Source organism: Coenobita brevimanus, chromosome 103, assembly GCF_032717465.1.
Source record: "Coenobita brevimanus isolate Jiangsu-jjx chromosome 103, ASM3271746v2, whole genome shotgun sequence".
NCBI lineage: Eukaryota > Metazoa > Arthropoda > Malacostraca > Decapoda > Coenobitidae > Coenobita > Coenobita brevimanus.
The window spans coordinates 43,382,518-43,404,480 of NC_137056.1; the positions used below are offsets into that span (position 1 = coordinate 43,382,518).

General features: G+C 41.9%; 1 protein-coding gene and 1 non-coding gene across 2 annotated transcripts in view; both read right to left on the minus strand.

Moving 5' to 3' along the window:
- Atac2 (Ada2a-containing complex component 2) overlaps positions 1-21,377 on the minus strand; it is an 85,722-nt gene extending 64,345 nt beyond the window's left edge. The window contains exons 1-4 of the mRNA XM_080284905.1: positions 21,254-21,377; positions 15,562-15,617; positions 10,048-10,274; positions 1,593-1,730 (exon numbers count right to left, since the gene is read on the minus strand). Coding sequence (XP_080141031.1) covers positions 1,593-1,730; positions 10,048-10,274; positions 15,562-15,576 — 380 coding nt within the window. The 5' untranslated portion in view covers positions 15,577-15,617; positions 21,254-21,377. The remainder of the gene's footprint in view (positions 1-1,592; positions 1,731-10,047; positions 10,275-15,561; positions 15,618-21,253) is intronic.
- Positions 16,028-16,146, minus strand: LOC145415823 (5S ribosomal RNA). Its single transcript, XR_013900130.1, has one exon. It is a non-coding gene; the product is annotated as a 5S ribosomal RNA (ribosomal RNA).
- Positions 21,378-21,963: the final 586 nt, after the last annotated feature.

The window sequence follows — 21,963 nt, forward strand, 5'->3', positions numbered from 1 at the left end:
AGAGTTTGGTCATGTCTGGATCCAGCGATCTGATATCTCAAATTTACAGAAATCTAGTCTAGCTCGCTCAATTAAGTGACCACAAATTTATTAGCCAGAGTTCACATTAAACAATAACAAGGAAAATACCTGCCCAAACATTATACAGTAAAAGGTCGATATAACAAATAATTCAGCCAACCCCTATTCCGTTTTATCAAAAATTCCGCTTTTCAAGCTTCTGTTCCAAAACCATAGATGGAATGGAATTTTCCGGAAATTTGTGATATTTCCGATATTTCTTCCCTAACTCGTGACCTGAAGCCTACACACAGTTGCTACTAAATAGCTTCTTTTACTACACACAGACATGATGCCTATGCTAGTCATAATGATACACAAAGAGCAGTCAGAACCCACAATAATAATAATACAATAATAAAAATTAAAAAACAGTAAAAAACTCACCTCCAAATGAGGGGGATATGACTTGGGCATTGTGATTTTTCCACAGCCACGGACAAAATGGCTTGTTTCCATTACAGAAACCCAAACGCCTCACGACAGAACAGAAAACTTCCAGTATGTTGCGAGTACCTTATGAAAGAAAGTTGTTGCGTTTTCTCCAGCTTCCGTTTTATTCCAAGTTCATTATATCAAGCTTTTACTGTATTTAAACCATAAGCACTAATGAACAGCAGAACTGGCATTCAAAAGAGGAGGGAAAACATCCAAGTACTGAAAATGAGTCTTAACAATATTTTCTGAAATTTTAATCACTACAAGAAAACCGATGACAGCTGAGCACTCTTCCTGTGATAAATGAGGAGAAAACAATGAGAAAGGAGGGAAGATATGAAAAAAAGAAGAGAAAAAGGGATACGAGAAGAGAAGGAAGATGGAAAGGACAAGCAACTGGGGATGTACAGAAGACAGAAAAAGAGGTGAAAGAGAAAGGGTGAAGAGGAGCAGAAAAGGCATAACAGAAAAGGAAAAAGGAGAGAGAGTGAGGACAGTGGGGGGAAAGAGAAAGCACAGACAGAAGAACTCTTAATAGAGAGGAAGAAAAATGAAGAGAGAGGGAGAAGTTAGGAAAACAAAGAAAGAAGAGAATAAAAATGAAAAGACGGAACGAAGAAAGGAAAAGAAGAAAAAGAAAAAAGAGAGGCTGGAAATTTACTGTGGTTGCTAATATAACATACTGGAAAAGAAGAAAAAGAAAAAAGAGAAGCTGGAAATTTACCGTGGTTGCTAATATAACATACTGATAATAAACGCAGCACATACCATAAATGTACAGCTGCAAGCACATGAATCTGACACAATAGTTAGGGTGGTTCTGGCTGATAAGTCACACTGGTGGAAGGATGACATAATGGAATGGTAACATCATCACCCTCACCTAACTCCACCTACTACCACCCTCTTCCCCACACCGCAACTTGCTAGTCAAAGCAGCCTAGTACTTCTGAGTAAGATCTACCACAGAATCTCTTTTTCACATGCTTGCAACTGTACAGTGATTGTATGCACCAGCGAGTTATGAGATGTAGTAGTGATTTCACTAAGTTAGGGTTGACAGTAATGTATAGTGACAATAAGATGTTACTAACCTCTCTGGACCATATATCTCTTTCCAATGGTGGCTGATGAAGTTGTAAATATGGATCTTCCAGTGGTAAAATCCACTACGTGCTGAGTGGGGTTCTTTGATATGAAGGTTGTACAGCACTAATAGTAAGACTTGCAATCTGAAATGCACATGATACACATTACATTTGTAGAGTACAGAATAGGAGCATAATGAACAATTCTTTACAGCACTAATGATTACACACAATGTTCTTGAGTATAAGATGATGAATTACTTACTCTTGTACAGTATGGGACATGACTAGCGATACAGCTAGAGTCTACTGCAGGTCTTTGCGAACACTCAACACAATAACTGTATATGTATATGGACACCTCATCGAACAAGACACCTCAAACACTAACAAATAACAATGCTAGGACCTCCTTACGGAGGATATGAACTGGGCAATGAGAAAGCTTAGGATCAAGGAGTGGCTGGTTAGAGTGGTTATGGCTATGTATGTGGGTGTTTGCACCCAAGCAAGAGTGAATGGAGATTTTTGAGTGACAAGTTTTTCATGAATGCTGGCATGCATCAAGGGTCAGTCTTGGGCCCCTTATTGTTTGTCACGATGCTTGAAGCTCTCTCAAGTGTCTCCAGATATGGTCTCCAAAGTAATGCATGCCGATGACCAGGTGTTGATTGCAGCAATTGGAAGGGAGGTGGAGGAATGATTTAGGAAGAGGAGAGATGGAATGGAGCACAGAGGTTTGACAGTAAATGCAGACAAAACAGAAATGATATCTTCAGCTGGTGGTGGTACTGTCAATGCAGAGGGTGTGTGGCCACCTCACTCACATACACTCTCTTCGTCAGTCTTTCACTCTCCATCCTCCCCACATGGCCAACCCACCTCAGTGTGTTCCTCATAACGCTTCCTATCACATCCACATCCAAACCACAACACTCCTTTATATCCTCATTCGTCAGCCTGTCTCTCCATGTGACTCCACAGGCTCCTCTTAAATAACTCATTTCCACTGCTCTCACTCTTGACTTGTGTCCTTCCAACAAGGTCCAAGCTTCACTTCCATACGTTAGAGTTGGTATCACAATACTGTCATGTAGTAACTTTTTCACTTCCATGCTCACTTCCCTGTTTCTTATCACTGCTTTCAAAGAACCAGCAACCTTTCTTCCCTGCTGTACCCTTTCAAGCACTTCACCCTCCAAACCTCCATCTTTACTCATCACACTCCCCAAGTACTTAAACGTACTCACATTTTCCAATTCCTCACCATCCAACCTCGCTGTACAGTCACTGACTTCACTTCTCTCAAAGACCATCACTTTACTCTTCCCTACATTCACCTTGAGATTCCATTTCTTACACACTCTCCCAAACTCATCCACCAAGCCTTGCAGCTCCCCTTTGTCTTCACTCAACAACACAGTATCATCTGCAAACAACAGTACAGGGAGTTTCCAAACACTATCCTCTCTCACCAGGGCCACTCCAACATCCACTACCCTACCTTGTACCTCTTTTATTACCCCATCCATGTGCAGATTGAACAACCATGGAGACATGACACATCCCTGTTTCAACCCAACTTTCAAAGAGAAAAATTCACGTAGTTCACCATCCACACGCACTGCAGCCTTCGCACCATCGTACATACTCTTCACAGCATTCAACAACTTCCCATCTACTCCATATATTCTTAACACTTTCCACAATCCTTGTCTATCCACCCTGTCATATGCTTTCTCCAAATCCATGAAAGCCCCATACAACTTCTTTCCCTTCTCTAGAAACTTTTCCACTAAAGATCTGAGAATGAATATCTGATCTACACAACCTCTTCCCTTCCTAAAGCCTCCCTGTTCTTCTCCAACTAATTTCCCTGTTCTTTCTCTAACTCTGTCAATAAGTATCCTACCACACACTTTTCCTATTATACTAAGAAGACAAATGCCCCTATGATTACCACACACTTCTTTTTCCCCTTTTCCTTTGTACACGGGAATAATTATACCTGACTTCCAATATGTATAAACTACTGTATACACAATTTTCTAACTGAAATTAAAAAAAAAAAAAATCATCTGCACACTGTATGGTACCAATTATTGTAGATATCAACTGGAAAAACTGATATACATATTCTTCATCACATTTACTGTGAGCCAGTCAACATCATTATCATCTTCACCATCATCATCATCATCCGGACCTCCTTTCCCACCCTAGGGCAGGGTGAGGAGTAGCAATGTCCAGACAGCCCAAATTTGCCCAATCCAATGGGCCACACTTCCATTCACTCATTATTCAAGCCCCTGGAATCCTGGCTCTATCGGATAAGCCAAAAACATTCACCACAATCTGTAGCTTCACATAAACGTATCCGATTGAGACAATCCGGACGCTGCCACGTTAACAAAGGGTGCCAAATCCCTGATCATGCACTTCCCCTCACAACATTCATCCAGCCAATTCGATCTCTTGTCAGTTGCCTAGCCTCACCAACTTCCAAACCTCTCTTCCTCACACACTCATCCACCATATCTCTCCATCTTCTCCTTGGCCTACCTCGCCTCCTCCTTCCTTCAAATTCGCTCAAATATACCTTTTTCACCAGCCAATTGTTATCCATTCTCTCTTCATGACTATACCATCTCAGTACACGCTCCATGATTCTGGAGTCCATCGGCTTCCTCACACCACATCTTTCACGAATCATATTATTTCGCATCCTATCCACCCTCTGTACTCCACATACATTCCTCAGCAGTCCCATCTCCACTGTTCTTACTCTTCACTTTTCATTTTCATGCCACAACATAGTCTCACAACCATATGTTAAAGCTGGCACTAACACTCCTTGATGTAAGCCTTGTGCAGCTGCAGCACTCAAGCCTCTATTTCTTATCTAAGCCTTCATTGCACCAGCTACTTTTCTTCCTAGTGTCACTCTACTTTCAACTTCTTTTGCACAGTTTCCTCTCTTTTCTATCACTGTACCCAGGTATTTGAACTCTCTCACCAATTCCAGTCTCTCTCCATTCACTGTAACATCGCACTGGGAGTCACCTTCTCTCTCAATAACCATCACTTGACTCTTTTCTACATTTACTCTCAATACACGATGCTCACAGACATGAGCAAAACTCTCCACTAGCCTACCAAGTTCTTGTCCGATACTTGCAAGCAGTACTGCATCATCACCACACAACAAACTTGAGATATTCCATTCACCACCATTCATTACCAATGTCATCCCTCTCTCCATTACTCGTGTTTTTACTTCTCTCATCACCCCATCCATATATATATATATATATATTTAACAACCATGGGGACATCATACAACCTTGTCGCACGCCCACACTGATCGTGAACCATTCATTTACAGCTACCCCAAATTGACTTTAGGACCTCCCCCCACAAGGTATTAAAAAACACAGAAATCAGAGTATATCACAATGTTTGTTCATGAAATGCCATTCATTAATATGAAATCATGTTTCCCTTGTGTTTCAGGACCAGTTGGATGCATTTTGGTATGGAATCACTTGGATCTCTAATGTACATTTCTTTGCACCAAACATTTGTCAGTTCAGTCTTGAGGTTGTCCAGATTGGGTGTCTCCTTCTCTGCCATGATTTTCTTCATCTTTGCCCAACAGTTTTCTATCGGATTTAGATCTGGACTGTTGCCAGGCCAGCTGAGGACCTCAATCCAATTATCCTGCTGCCATGTTGTCACCTTTCTTGACTTGTGACATGGAGCTGAATCATGCATGAAAAAGTTGCACACATGAATAGCAAAAAACTTTAACAAATGATCTTTCAGAACTTGAATGTACTGTACCAGCCACCATTCATCATCAAGTTCTTAGGAAGAAAGTAGAGGCCTCCCTTTCCCATTTCACCTGAGAAACACCCCCATACCATTATTGATTGTGGGTGCTTAACAGTCGGCACCGTGTAAGCAGGGTCATATCGACTACAGGAGGCAGGGCGACAGACTTTGGCAGAATGCACCTGGAACACTTGAAATGTGCTTTCATCGGAAAACATAACTTTTCTCCACTCGTCCAATGTCCTGTGTGCATACTTCTTGGCAAACTAAATGCGTTGCTTCTTCATGTGGTCAGTGAGAAGTGGTTCCTTGGCTGCGGTGTGGCTTGGCAAACTTGGATAGTTCGAATTGAGACGTCTTGTAACAGCTGGGGATGCATTCTCATCAATTCTGCTGCTGTCAGTTGAGGATTCTTCATTACTTCCCTCTTCAGAAGTGTATCTGTACCTCTGGAAGTTGTGCTCCTCTTTCCACCACAATGCTTTTGCTCTGGTACGACATCAGGTGGCTGCAGCAAGGATCTTCATGACAGTCGACTTTGCGCGTCCAGTACGTTCACAAATCGTGTTGATAGGGACATTATCCTGCCTCCATGCAATGATACGGACCCTCTCATCCCTTGTGCAGTACTTTCCAGGCATGACAACTCGACTCTAGGAAAATAACAGGGCAAACAGTAATGCATACGAAAAAAAGAGGGAGGTGCAAGCTCGGAGCGATGGGAACGTATACTCCCATTCTCTCTTCTGGGGAAGCACTGACATGCTGAGTGTTTCACCACCTCCCGCCAACACCAGAGGAGTTGCCAGTTACTTCTTACCCAAATAATTTTCACTTGGTAGAGGTGAAAACACAAAGCAAAGACAGACAACTCTCCAATAGTAATTCTGTGTGTAGGTCCTAAGTCAATTTGCAGTGGGTGTAGATGCCCATTAACCCTTACACATGCTTCACTACCATCATAAAAACTTTTGACGGCACCTAGCTGCTTACCATCTACACAGTACATGCGCAAAACTTTTCACGATCATTCTCTGTCCACTTTGTCGTATGCTTTTTCTAGATCCATGAATGCCAAAAACACCTTATGGTCCTTCTCACAAGCATTCTCTGCTGTCTCACTGCAAATATTTGATCCACACACCCTCTGCCACTCCTAAAGCCACCCTGCTCATCACTCACTAGGACTTCTGATATCTCTCTTACTTTCTCTATAATAATTCTTCCATTTACCTTCCCTACCACACTCAATAAACTTATGCCACTATAATTCTTCCACTCACTTCGCTCAATTTTATTTTTGTACAGGGGTACAATCACAGCCTTTTTCCACTCTGTAGACACAGTTTCACTCATCCATGTCTTCTTACATTTCTCCAACAAGCACTTCATTCCACTCTCTCCACTACACTTAAGCATCTCTGCATACACCTCATCTATACCAGTTGCTTTCCCATTTTTCAGCCGCTTCACAGCATGCTTCACCTGTGTGAGTGTCACATCCCCTGGCACTGCATTCCTTCTCTGCACACCCCCAAAACCAATCATTTTTACAGCCAGTATGACCAAAAAAATCAACAGGATTTACTTTTCAAGTTAATTTATATATTTACTTATTTCATTTTTAGAGGTAGATGGGGTGGTCACCATCCACTCATTCAATGTTAACCACTTTGGGTGTCCGCCCTTTCCTCTTCTGCCTTCTTGCCTTCATTCTTTCCTCTTCCTTCTGCCTATGGGTGACTCTGCACTATGTGACATGCCAAATGGTTTCCTGTACACCAGTAAACCATTTACTATGCTGGGTGGTAACCATATAACCAAATTATGGCACTGGTGGTTTAGTGGGTAATTAAAGTGCTCCAATCGGATTGAGCTGGTGTGGGTTTATATCCAAGGGGTCACTGGGGTTTCCTGCTCATGTGATGCCACTCAGGGATGAGTGAGGCTCGCCACTGTCATATTAAATATCAGGACCAACTTGCCTAGTCCCAGGCTCCTACACTCCTAGTGGGGTGACATGGATTGGATGACGGATGGATGGATGGATTTCATTTATTTATCTATTTTTATTTTCATTTATTTATTTACTTATTTTTGCTTACCAGGTGCACAGCAGATCCATGCTGAAGGTTTAGAGTCAATGGTACTGTCATTCTCTAATTCAGAGAAGCGGAGATACAGGTATACCTTAATATATGATACCCCTAGATGCGATGCCCAGGCTTAATGATGGGGGTAGAAATACCACCATACCCTGCCTAATGAGGGCCAAACCCTGGTTTAACAATGGGTTTTTATTTTTTTTAAAACCGATTTTGATGATATTTTAGACTAAAATTGTGTGTTTAGGTTGATTTATAAACTGTTTTTAGACTTAGATTAATGTGTTGTAGATTGGCTTTAACCCTAGTTCAGTAGCGTTGTCCGGGATTCCGAATTTAGGCCTACTTTGCGTTGTGGAGGAGATGCTCCAAGGCCTACGGCGCTCAGCTGCCATGACATTTAAGTTTGTACTCTGTCCTGTGTGTGTGAAGTGTGTTCGTGTTGCTCCTGTTTTTTTCTCATCTGCTGTAGACAATTGTCTGGTATTCCGTACAACATTTTTAAAATAGGACCTTGTGAGTATGCCAACGAAACATATCATGTAATGTGTCGAATTTTGTCTAGGGAGGCTGGAGCATATCAGGGGACGTCTGGACTTCATGTGTGGCACAAGTCATCACCATCAGGCAACACTGTGGCTGGCAGTGGTGAAAGGATTACAAGGATGTAGCATTGTTTGTCATTTTTAAACTTTTTTTTTTTTTTTTTTTTTTTTATAATGTTGTTTTAGTTAAATACATTTAGATCATAGTTCCTAGAGTTAAGATTAGCATCTAAGCGAAAAATTTTTAAAATAAACTGTACCATTCCCATATGTATATTTCTACCCCCAAAGTTTGTCCAGGATTCCAGACATCGCTAGTAGGCATGTGATGTTGACAGCGCTACTATTCCAGGGTTAAACTTGTTTGGGGGCTCATTTGGGTGGGTTTTGGACTTGGCTGGGGGAAAACCCAAGGCTGAAAAATTCATTCCATTACTTTACATGTTAGATCTACCCCGATATACAATACCCCCCTAATGATGGGTTTTTACCTAACCAATTGTATCCTTAAACTGGGGTATACCTGTATTAAAATATTATAAATATCATATATGTAAACAGGAGGAGGTACTACTCAAAATACAACACTCAAGAGGTGCTGTGAATCCTTCTGTGCCACCAAGAATACAGCCCACAGATTGGGCCCATGCATAACAAAATATTTAAGACACCGATGACCCTGGGGAGATGGTTACTATCTTGTACAATACATTCACATTGGAAACAAGAAAAAAATATATCTCCCTTCAGCTCTCCAATCTGAAATTATTCATCCCATCATCACTAAAAACAGTAGGGTGGTGCTATAATACTGTATAGCAGTAAGCCCTTTTCCTTACTATTTCACTCCATACCAGTCAAAAAATCAATATTTGGCCTTGCACAAAACTGTTACTCAAATGTACTAAATTTTCTGATGCTGGAGAGGGACACCTTAAAGTGGTGGCACCAATATACAGTCATGCCCCCAGTACAGTATGCGATGGGGTTACATAATGTGAAAACAGACTGCATACAAAGAAATCGCATACTGAGGTCAATTTAGCATGGGTCCATCAGGACTGAGAGAAGATAAAGAGCCCACATAACCCAAAATCTTAACAAACATTTGTGCCACCTATCTAAGGTATGTCCCAGGCTGGTTTGAAATGTCACCAAGGGTCCCCCTGAGGCTGAGAGAGAATGATGCAGTGTTTTCCTAGTCAAAAGTTTCAGTATTTCACACATGAAAAGTTACCTCCACCTAATATCACACACTCCACCATTCATCATGCACTTGTTCTGTTATCTCCACCTAATTTCACACACTCCACCATTCATCAACCATTCATCATGCACTTGTACTGTTATCTCCACCAAATATCACACACTCCACCATTCATCATGCACTTGTACTGCACATTTGTAATAGTGGTGCACATGTAAACACAGGGTGGCCATTTTGGCTCAAACATATGACTAATGGCTTGTGTGAGTGGCACTTGTACCACATGGGATCATTGTTCTTGGCCATCAAAAGAGTCATGTGGTTCTTGCCACCATTAACCCAAAACTGGGTACTGTATAAATATTCAGCAATCATTCTATCAGTCAACTGCATACTCAAGCACTGCACAGTGAGGTGTGACTGTACCCAGAGATGCTGAGTTAAAAAGATGTCTCTCAGCTCCTTCTCTATTCCCTGAAAGGGGAATGGCAGACAGCCAGAGAAGGGCTACTTCGGCCTGCAGTGTTCCAGGTTCATATTCCAGATGCATCTGGAGTTACAACTACTGTACCACTATTACTACTGTATTTTTTTTTTTTTTCCCCCTAGAAAAAGGAAAATTCTGTATGTTGGTTCTGATGTTTTTTAAGCAAAGCTTGGTTGTATTTAGTTGTGGGAGTGACCCAGTTCATATGAAAACAAACACAATATAGCTTCATTACTGAATGTGGGCCTAATTAATCTACGCCTCATATAACAGCGGTACTTACGTTGTCATCTTGGCACGAGAAGCAATATTGTCCCCTGAGTCACAGCATCTTTGGCACATCAAAGTGAAGAAGTTATCAGCCAACAGGGTTCCACAAGGCTTGCCTGACCCCAGACAGGTTAAGTGGGCTTGGCGTCGGCACAAGTCACAACATAGTAGATCCTCTGGCTTGTCTGGGGACATTTGCCCACAGAAAAAACAAGGCCCATCACTTAGGTTGGGCATAAACTGTTGGGTAAAAGGTTGTGTTGTTTAGAGAACAGGATAATCCAATGCCTGGGGTAACATTTAGTTCTATTACTGTAACTTTGGTAAACAACAGACATATAATACAAGTTACTATTTCACAAGTATAATAGACTGACATACCATTACTGAATAACAGATGGAATATTACACTGGAAATAATTACAGGACTTGGTTGCTGACCGCTTCTTTGCACAGCATGTACAAGACTTGACACACCTCAGTGAGACAGATAATCTGTCCAGGTTAGGCCTAATATTCTCTAAATCTGAGAATGAGGTAGATGTAAAGTATCTAGCTCCCTTAGGTTGCAGCAAGCATGTGGTGTTATTATTCACCTTCCATGGAGAGAACAAGCAACAGTCAAGTGAAAGTACATCACGAAGATTAAATTATCATAAGGCAGACAAAGAACAGATGAAAGCTGTTTGGAGAGATTCACTGGGATGGATATCCCAGACACTGAGGAAATTTGGGGCAAATTTCTAGAGACACACAGAAGTGTAGTCAATCACATGTATTAATGTATAGCAACAGGAAACAGTGCACTAGGCCTAAGTGGATGAACAACAGACTCCAGGCAATAACTGAGAAGGAAGAAGCATGGCAGAACTACCAACAAAGAACGACACCCCAATGAAGCCAAATATATGTTTCAGTCAGAAACCGAGCTACAGCTGAGGTACAGTAAGCTAAATTCAACTGTAAAAAGAAGGTAGCACTGGACTCCATGGAAAACACAATGCACTTCTGGGCCTACATCATGTCTAAGACAAACATACAGGAAAAAGTGATGAGATTACAGATACCAAAGGGCAAACTGACCAGCACACACAGCGACACAGCAGAAACCATGAACTGGCCTTTCACCAGATTATTTGTTCGAGAAGATGTGGCACAGGCTCTCCCAGTCCTGGCCAAAACATCAGAGGGTGCAGAATTACTGTCAGAATCAATTCACAAAGAAACTGTGGGCAAGATACTCTTTTCACTTAACGAAAACAAATGCCCTGGCCTAGATGGTATCTCACCATTTAAATCTTGTGCTGAAGTCCTGTGCTACAGACCTACTCATATCTTCAGTCCTCTATGAATACTGGCACAGCAGCACATGACTGGAAAGGGCGAACATCACACCAATTTTCAAAAAAGGATGTAGGAGCGACCCCTTTAACTACAGACCTGTGTCCTTAACCAGCACTGTATCTAAAGAGATGGGGAGCCTGATCAGAAATGAGATAGTCAGCCACCTCAAAAGAATAACATTGTGTTGGATGCCCAACAGGAGTTCATGGGTAAGAGGAACTGTGACAAACTTGCTGACATATTTGGAGGACATCACTGATGCAGTGGATAAAAAGGAATGTGTCGACGCAAACTACCTGGACTCGAGAAGGCATTTGGTAAGGTACTGCATAAAAGGCTGATCATTAGGATGAACTCTCAGGAGCTCAGGGGAACTACAAAAAGGTGGCTGGCAAACTTCCTGGCTAACCAATCCCACAGAATCTCAATAAGAGGTAGTTACTTGGACTGGCTACCAGTGCATGGTGGAGTACCACACAAATCAGTAGTAGCTCTGTCCTCTTCATTGCATATGTCAACAACCTGGTCTCTAGCCTTGAATCACAGGCTAGCCTGTTTGCCAATGATGCAAAGATTTACAGGAAGATAAAGACCCAAGTGGATGTAGATGCACTGCAGAGGGTCATGGACAGGCTAGAGGGCTGGAGCAGACATTGCCCTTCAGGAGCCAGAACAAACGATATGACTACATCCTGAATGGAATTGCCTCAGACAAGTCTGCAGTAGAAAAGGACCTCGGAATAGTGGTCTCAGGGGATCTCAAGTCCTCAACACACGCAGCCACGGTAGCAGCGATAGCAAACAGCAGACTCTGTATAATTGAGAGAAACTTTGACTACCTGAACAAAGAGATTCCCCAATCACTATGAAGAGAGATGCACAGCCCTAGGACTGCAGATGCTGAAGGATCAAAGGGGGCATGGGGATATGATAAAAGTTTTTAAGATCCTCCACGGTTATGATGAAGTCCCCGCCTCCAGTTTCTTCGAACAGATCACCACAAAACTGATAGGCCACTCCTTCAAGCTAGCCAAACCTGAACACTAGAGAACAACATTGAAGGGCAACTGGTTCGCCATCCACACCATTGACAAGTAGAATGCTCTACCTGACCATGTTCTCAGAGCACCAACCATAGCCGCGTTTAAATCCAGATATGGTAAGCAAATGGGTATAACACATTGGTAAGGATCACACAGTCAGTGGAGGTGGGGACTATACGAGAAGATCTCTTCTTATTCCCCCACTAAATTTGACTAGGTAAGCCAGACTTTATGCACTCACCATCTCCATTAGCTTGGTGTTTTACTCCAAAGCTCTATCCATCTGCAGGTCATGGTCCATCGCCAGGTTAGCCATGTGTTTAGTGCATATGGTAGAAGATGAGAGGTTAAAGACAGCACAGGCAGGACACGCACTCACTAGGCTTGTGATGATTCACAATTTCCAGATTCATGGCTAAAATAATAGGCACATTAACATGCCTGGTGGGCACTAGGATTAACAGAATGGAAGAAGAAAAAGTGACAGGAATGGGAAACCAAGAAGGTGGAAGGAAGATGTGAAAAACATTTCAACAACACACAACTAAGCATCTAAGAAGGTGAGAAGCATGTATGGAATGGTAAACAATGAAAGTGGTGTATATGTGAGATGAATTACTGTCAATTATCTATAGCTGGCAAGGCATGAGGCAACTGAGTTAAACCACATGGTAATCTGCAATGGTCTGAATATGGTTATCACAAACTTATATCGATGCAGTCTAGTGCATGTACCGTGACTGAAGCAGTCAATAAAAAAAAAAAAAAGGGGGAAGGGCAGAGGGATACCTACTGATCTTGAGTACAGTCTATCTATCTATCTATAGCCCGACGCCCTAATCCCGCAAAGGGTGGCCGCAGACAAAACACCTCCAAGTACCTATGTCACCCACCATTTGACTACCATCCCCCCAACTCACTCCCCCCTCCCTCATATACCTCTCAACTCCATCCCTCCACCTCATCCTCGGTCTTCCCCTCGCTCTCCCTCCCTCCACCTCACCTACATACACCCTCTTAGTTAGTCTTTCATTCTCCATTCTCTCCACATGTCCACACCACCTCAGTGTATTTCTCCTAATCTTCTCAACCACATCCACATCCACCCCACAGCGTTCCTTCACTTCTTCATTCGTCAACCTGTCCCTCAATGTCACTCCACATGCTCCTCTCAAGTAACTCATTTCCACTGCTCTCACTCTTGACTTGTTCCCCTCTAGCAAGGTCCAAGCTTTGCTTCCATACGTCAGGGTAGGGATCACAATACAGTAAGACCTCACTATAACGGACTAATTGGGGCCCAAGCCATTCTGAAAAATGCAAAATTCCAATAAAAGCCACATCCGGACTTCCCCCTGCTAAACCTGACTTTTTCCGATATATCAGACATTAGTCCGGATCTCATAAACAGTTTTTAAGCTGTTTTGACTACCACTACAGTACTGTACTGTGTTATAACTTCACTACATTAATCAAATGGTATAGTATATATAATAATACTGTACTGTACAGTGATAAACATGTCTTTTATTTACCTTATTGTGGTGAGCATACCTGAAGTGGTCAGGCAGTCTGGACTGCTTCTGCCTTTATCGGACTTATTCCGATATATAGGAATTTAGCCCGGTAGCTCCTCAAGCCCGATAAAAGCAAATTCCGGTCTATTGAAGTCCGTTATATTGAGGTTTTACTGTACTATCCTGCAGTGACTTCTTAACTTCCATACTTACCTCCTTATTTCTCATCACTGCTTTCAGTGAACCAATAACCTTCCTTCCCTGCTGTACCCTTTCAATGACTTCATCCCCCAAAGTTCCATCCTTACTCATCACACTACCCAAGTACTTGAATGCACTCACATTCTCCATATCCTCACCATCCAACCTCTGTGACTTCATTCCTCTCAAACACCATAACTTTACTCTTGTTTACATTAACTTTCAGATTCCCCTTCCTACACACTGTCCCAAATTCATTCACCAAACCTTGCAACTCCCATTCATCATTACCCAGCAAACAGCAACACCGGAATCTTCCACATCTCACCCTCATTCATTAGAGCCACCCCTACATCCACTGCCCTACTTTGAACCTCCTTTACAACCCCATCCATGTATATATTAACCCCTATCCGCCGGCTGACATGTATACAAGTCACGATTTTGGGCACAGAGCAACGCTGGTTGATGTGTATAGACGCAGGCATCTTCCCACTACCCTTTGAACTTTAAGTTATCCTTACTCATCAAGGGGATCACCTAGAGATGTGGGGATACTTTCATTTGAAAGAGGAAGAGTTGGTCATTATTATGTATCTTTAATTTTTTTCTCTAGCTGTTTTAGTTTGGCAGGTATTAGGGTTTAAAGTAAGGGTATTTTTTTCCATCAGGGATATCCCCCCTAGAGAGAAGCGTGCAACATCGGAAAACCCCTGGCGTGTAGGGGCTAAACAGCCATGGAGACATCACACAACACTGTTTCAGTCCCACATTTAGATCAAAGAACTCACTCAGCTCACCATCCACTAGCACCATAGCCCTAGCTCCTTCGTACATACTCTTCACAGCACTCAACAATTTCCCCTCCACTCCATATATTCTTAATACCTTCCAAATACCTTGCATATCTATTCTGTCATAAGCTTTCTCCAAGTCCATGATGGCAGCATACACTTTCTTTCTCTTCTCTAGATACTTCTCCACTAAACATAGAACAAATACCCCGGTATCTGATCTACACACCCTTTTCCCTTCCTAAATCCCCCTTGTTCTTCTCCAACTAGCTCCTCTGTTATATGCCTAACCCTATCAATGAGTATTCTACCATATATTTTGCCAGTCACACTAAGAAGGCAAATACCCCTATGGTTACCACATACTTCTCTCTCCCTTTTTCCATTGTATAAAGGAACAGTTATACCTGATTTCCAGTCCTCTGGAACCCTTCCCTCTTCCCAGGCCAATCTATGCAACTTCCATATCCACTCCACTACAATCTCACCCCCATACTTCAGCATTTCACCACAAACTCATTATAAAAAAAAACACTGAGCCCACAATACTACCATAAATTATGCATTAACATATAGACTAGTACACATACTGTATTATAAACATCATACTGGTACATATTATACATACATGAGATGCTGCCATTCTGGGGGAGGATGACGGTTGATGCAGCAAATCGTGTCAACCTGAAAAGTGCCATCACACTATACATTAATGGATTTTTTTTGTATTTGTATTTCCTTCCTCTGTTCATCCTGTCTAAAAATAAGAAAAAAAAATAAAAAATAAAAAATTATATTCTAAACATCAGCATTTCAAAAGTTGCAAAAATGCATAAATCCAAAAATATCATATTAATCAATCTCATCAGCTTTACACACAAACCATGACAAATGGCTAGCTGTACTGTCGGCTTTCATTTTGTTTCTGTCCAAGGTCAGTTAGTCACTGGGTGTTCCACCCCTAACCTAACCATCATTCATTCATTCATTGCCAGACGCCATGTATCCCAAACGGGGTGGCCAACGGCTTTAGAGTTAATTGTTTTACAGGGAGGGGCACTAATCCTCCACCAACCCCACTTGACACGTAGGGATGCCAACAGCATCTGGTGTTCCCAGGCGGTCACCCATCCAAGTACTAACCAGACCCAACGTTGCTTAACTTCGCTGATCAGACAGGAAGCGGTGTACTCAACGTGGTATGGCCGTTGGCAAATAGGAATTATTTACTTGCTAGCAAACACTTCTAATACACTTTTCTTCTATGAGATTTTTGTCAAAAATTATTTTTATTTGACTCTTGAAGGTTAGGTTTGGTCAGGTTATCTTCAGAAGTAAAATAAAAATAATTTGCGTCAAAAACGCCACAGAAGAAAAGTGGGTAATTATGTACCAAACGGGCACGACAATTCCACCTATAATATAACAAACTCATAATCTCAAGGTAACTAATTTTGGTAAATAAGCAACACAGATTGTTAACTCTTCCACTGTAAGTGCATGAGGCGACTGGAAAATGACAGAATATACCTATTCTCGGGTATTTGAGCAAGGAGTCAAGCAATGTTTACCGATGATCTCTCCGACTGACTGCGTTGTTTACCAATCATCACTTCAACTGGACGTATTAACATACTGGTATTCTGTGTCAAAGCAAAGGGATACTTAATGAATTAACCAAACATAATCTAATCCAACCTAACCTCACATGCATTTGACAGCCAGCTTTCAAATTTAAAAATGCATGTTAGGAATGTTAAATATGGCTGGCTACTGGCAGATGTCAGCAGAATCTTTACGCATTCTACATCCTCATTTATAGCTTTCAGAGATATGTTTACAAAAATCTCCAGTAATTGTGGTAATCCAGGAATAACAAGTAACCTGTGAAAGACTCATTTAACTAGACCATATGGAATGGCCGCATCCATTTGGAAAATAATTAATGAAAAGTGTCGCAGAATCGTCTATTTACTGAAAGAAATGGATCAAACTCTCAAAATTCTGTTATTGGCTGAAATTATAATTCTAACCTAACAGCATTTTCTTATGTTAATCTCTTACAACTCAGCATTCAAGATGGTGAAATGGCTATTTTAGGCTAGACCAAGTTAAAGCAAGAAGAATGTATATACAGAACTTAATTTCTATTCTATCTATTCTATAGCCCGACGCCCTAATCCTGCAAAGGGTGACCACAGACAAAATGCCTCCAAGTCGCTCTATCACCCACCATTTGACTACCATCCCCCCAACTCACTCCCCTCTCTCTCATATACCTCTCAACTCCATCCCTCCACCTCATCCTCGGTCTACCCCTTCCTCTCCCTCCCTCCACCTCACCTACATACACCCTCATAGTCAGTCTTTCATTCTCCATTCTCTCCACATGTCCAAACCACCTCAGTGTATTTCTCCTAATCTTCTCAACCACATCCACATCCACCCCACAACGTTCCTTCACTTCTTCATTCGTCAACCTGTCCCTCCATGTCACTCCACATGCTCCTCTCAAGTAACTCATTTCCACTGCTCTCACTCTTGACTTGTTCCCCTCTTGCAAAGTCCATGCCTCGCTTCTATATGTCAGAGTAGGGATCACAATACTATCATGCAGTGACTTCTTAACTTCCATACTCACCTCCCTATTTCTCATCACTGCTTTCAGTGAACCAACAACCTTCCTTCCCTGCTGTACCCTTTCACGCACTTCATCCCCCAAAGTCCCATCCTTCCTCATCACACTACCCAGGTACTTGAATGCACTCACATTCTCCATATCCTCACCATCCAACCTCCCTGTACATTCTGTGACTTCATTCCTCTCAAACACCATAACTTTACTTTTGTTTACATTAACTTTCAGCTTCCTCCTCCTACACACTGTCCCAAATTCATTCACCAAACCTTGCAACTCCCATTCATCTTCACACAACAATACTGTATCATCAGCAAACTGCAACACCGGAACCTTCCAAATCTCACCCTCATTCATTAGAGCCACCCCCACATCCACTGCCCTACCTTGCACCTCCTTTATAACCCCATCCATGTATATATTAAACAGCCATGGAGACATCACACAACCCTGTTTCAGTCCCACATTGAGATAAAAGAACTCACTCAGCTCACCATCCACTCGCACCGTAGCCCTAGCTCCTTCGTACATACTCTTCACAGCACTCAACAATTTCCCCTCCGCTCCATATATTCTTAATACCTTCCACATACCTTGCCAATCTATTCTGTCATAAGCTTTCTCCAAGTCCATGAAGGCAGCAAACACTTTCTTTCCCTTCTCTAGATACTTCTCCACTAAACATCTTAGAACAAATATCTGATCTACACACCCTTCTCCCCTCCTAAATCCCCCTTGTTCTTCTCCAACTTAATTTCAATTAATATAAATCATAGGTACCAAACAGCAAGAAATCATACCCAGATAACTAACTAAAGGAATGAGGGTATCATTTTACAAGTTGCCAATATGCAGTTCAGGAATTTTAGTGCCGTTAACATACAGTACATTCCTTTAGGATCATAATGAACCCCCGTAACCCCATTTGGAAATTGATATTTTCAGAGATAATGAATTTAATTTAAAATTCCAAAAAATACATACCCTGGATCTTCACTCGGCTAGTCCGTGTTAAAAATGCGTGCGTTCATACGTGTGTTTCTCTTCCCTTTGACTCCGCATGCGTCTCGTAGGTCTGTATCACCCACTCATAGGCCTACTTTAGGTCACATGATGATATTCTACCAATGAATCTGAACCGCAGTCTTTGATTCCTTGTGGATGGAAAATTCAAATCCTGCTCGGTATGGCCTTTGAAGAAGAAAGACGTGCTGTGTCCCGGGTGTGATACTGATTATTTATGGGTGATTAAGCGTTTCCACTCGGAACCTGAGGAGGCTATTGAGTTTCTTAGAAGACACAGTGTGTTACCTTCGGAAGCTTATTGCTCAGACTGTCAGGAACCGTGTAAATTTACAAAAGACAGACATCAGTGGTACTGTGGTCGGTACAAAAGTACGCAAAAACCAAGAAACGGGTACAGTGTAGTTTTTGTGTTTCTGACTACAAAGGAACTTTTTTGGTCAACACACACCATCCTGCTTGGCAAATTATATTGTTCATAAACCACTGGTTTCAAAAGTTCTGGAACCACGACATTATTGCCAGACAACCCTCGTCCTGGACCATCATATCTCTCGGGTAAGCATTCCCCTAGGACAGGTTAGGTACGTTGGGTTAGGTTTGGTTAGGTTTAGTGTGTTTAGTGTGGTTACGTTACGTATTCCCCTACGATAAGTTAGGTATGTTGGGTTAGGTTTGGTTAGGTTTAGTGTGTTTGGTGAGGTTATGTTACATCTGTTTGGTTAAGTTTCGTCTGTTCCATTACATTGACCGGTGGTGCAGTATATTTTTCTGGTGGTTTTTTATGCGATTTGAGTTGTTTTTTACTTCATTTTTTTTGGAAAATGCTTGATTTCACCTACTTGTCCAATCAAAGTTCATGATTGGAAAAGAGGGGAAATGAGGCATTTCCGACAAAAATGAAGGTCAAAATCATTCGAATCGCATCAAAAACTACCAGTAAAATATACTGCACTACTTGGGGGGTGTATAGGCAACTTGTAAAAATTTACCAGAATGACGAAGCTGAGAAAAAAAAAAAAAAAAAATGATGGCTGAAGGACAAATTAAGACGCAATTTTGTGTTGATGTGGATGAACCGGGAACCAATAAAACTGAACAAAAGTTTAATTTTAGCATGCACATTACGTCCACCTCACATAGCCCCCCACCAACAAACATGCCGGGCAACCGAGCTCAGTAGAAAGTCTCTTCCAATGACACAACTGAGAAACTGGTTTTACTCACACAAACCAGCATGCAGAACTCCTTACTTCATGGTAAATATGGCACTATTTCTTCGTTCCTACTAACCTGACTTAATATAGCCTCACCTAACCTAAGACAACTTAACATAAGCTACTTTAGCCTAATTCAACCAAACATAACTTAATTTAACCTAACTTAACCCTAGATAGGAAGACCTGTACCATATTTTTACATGGCCAGGGTGCGTTTAAGTTTCGCAGTTAATGGTGTTCAGAATAATGGGTAATGGGCAACTTTTTTCTGTATTTACACCATGCAGTCCTAAGCCAGTCTATGCTGTTTCTGCCCGCAGGTTCAAGTTCCAACCATTGTTAACTCTCTGGTGAGTGCCTGTGTATCTAATTGGCACATGTCTTCCTGTAACATATAATTTTTGTACAAAATAAGAGCGAGAGAGAGAGAGAGGAGGGCCATTCTGGCCAAGGTTGAAGACCTGAATGCACAGTTTGAGTGTTTAGGCACAATATGACCATGTACATGCATGTAACATGTCCCACTATATGCAGTATAAAGTAGTATATATGGTTTTCTTTGGTTTTTAGTGTATTTGTAAAGGTAATGGAGGCAAAACGAGCTAGGCAGCTGTCCCACACAGAGCTGGCAGAATATTCTGAAGCTGGTGTATTTCAAGAGGACTGTTGACATCACATTAGAACCCCTGAGAGACACAGAAACCCTTGATTGTTATTGTGGGTGATGGGAAACTGACCTAGTGTAGCAGTGACCCCATAACGGGGTGATTTGGGGGGTCAATGGTGGCCAGAATAATTGGGAATTGGGAATCATTATTTACAGGTGTGTAGTCATGGAACCCAAAGGAACAAGATATCTGCCAGATGAAGAGCTGGCACAGTGTCTGAAGTCGGAGGAGTTCAACCGGACCCCAGAGTGACACAGAAACCCATGATGTTAGTTAGTGTGGGTGATATGACACTGAGTGTACCAGTGACCCTAGTGGTGGTGTGACGGCCGTCATTACACCACACAAGGACCCACAACAGAAGCCCGACACATTGAGTGCTTTGAGGCTAGCGGTGTATATATTTATTACCTGTTTCCATTTATGCCATGCACCCAGTTTTCTGTGGAACCCAGGGTTGGCAGGCCGATTGTGTGATATTTAGATATTAGATTTATAGGTTTAGGTGTTTTTCTTGCTCAATTCCATGTATGTGCACCTCTGGAAGAGAATATGTCAGTATTACTTTTTCCCTTCACTATTTTTGTTTTTCAAGTAACTTATTAATGTATCTATTTTAGTTTTTTATTAATTCCTAGTCATCCTGGTCTCCACAGGAGTTACATGTGTATTTCAGCTCCATTAGTATATAGTGATTAAAACATCTTTGTATATATATTCTTTTATATCCCGAGGTCAGAAGGTAAGTCTTCCTATCTAGGATCAACTAACCTGAACGATTTAGAGACGAATGGGTTTCGAGTCAGAATTCTCCTCCACGCTCATCGCCGATGTAAACAAATATTTTGCTTGTGTACCATTATCCGCATGAGGGCAGTACGTTCTGGGACGCCGTTGCCATAGCAACGTTGACGAGACATGCCCGTCGACTGCTGTCGTACTGTATTCTGCGTGAAAAAGAATAATTCATAGAACGACTATAGTCATAAAGCGCAGCGAAAGGGTTATGTTAGATTAGTGTAGGTTCAGTTACTTTAGATTAATGTAGGTTAAGTTATGGTAGCTTAACTTATCCTGAGAATTCTTCTTCTTCTCCTTTCGGCTCTCCCCTTAGGGGTCGCCACAGCGGATCACCCGTCTCCATCTTACTCTGTCTTCTGCATCTTCTTCTCTTACACCTACCACCCGCATGTCCTCCTTCACTGCATCCATAAACCTTCTCTTTGGCCTTGCTCTCTTTCTCCTGCCTGGTAACTCCATTTCCAGCATCCTCCTCCCGACATACTCCTCATCCCTCCTCCGCACATGTCCAAACCATCTCAGTCTCGCCTCTCTAGCTTTGTCCCCAAACTGACTTACGTGTGCTGTCCCTCTAATATGTTCATTTCTAATTTTGTCCAACCTCGTCACTCCTAGGGAAAAACGCAACATCTTCAATTCTGCTACCTCCAACTGTGCCTCCTGTCTTTTCGTCAGTGGTA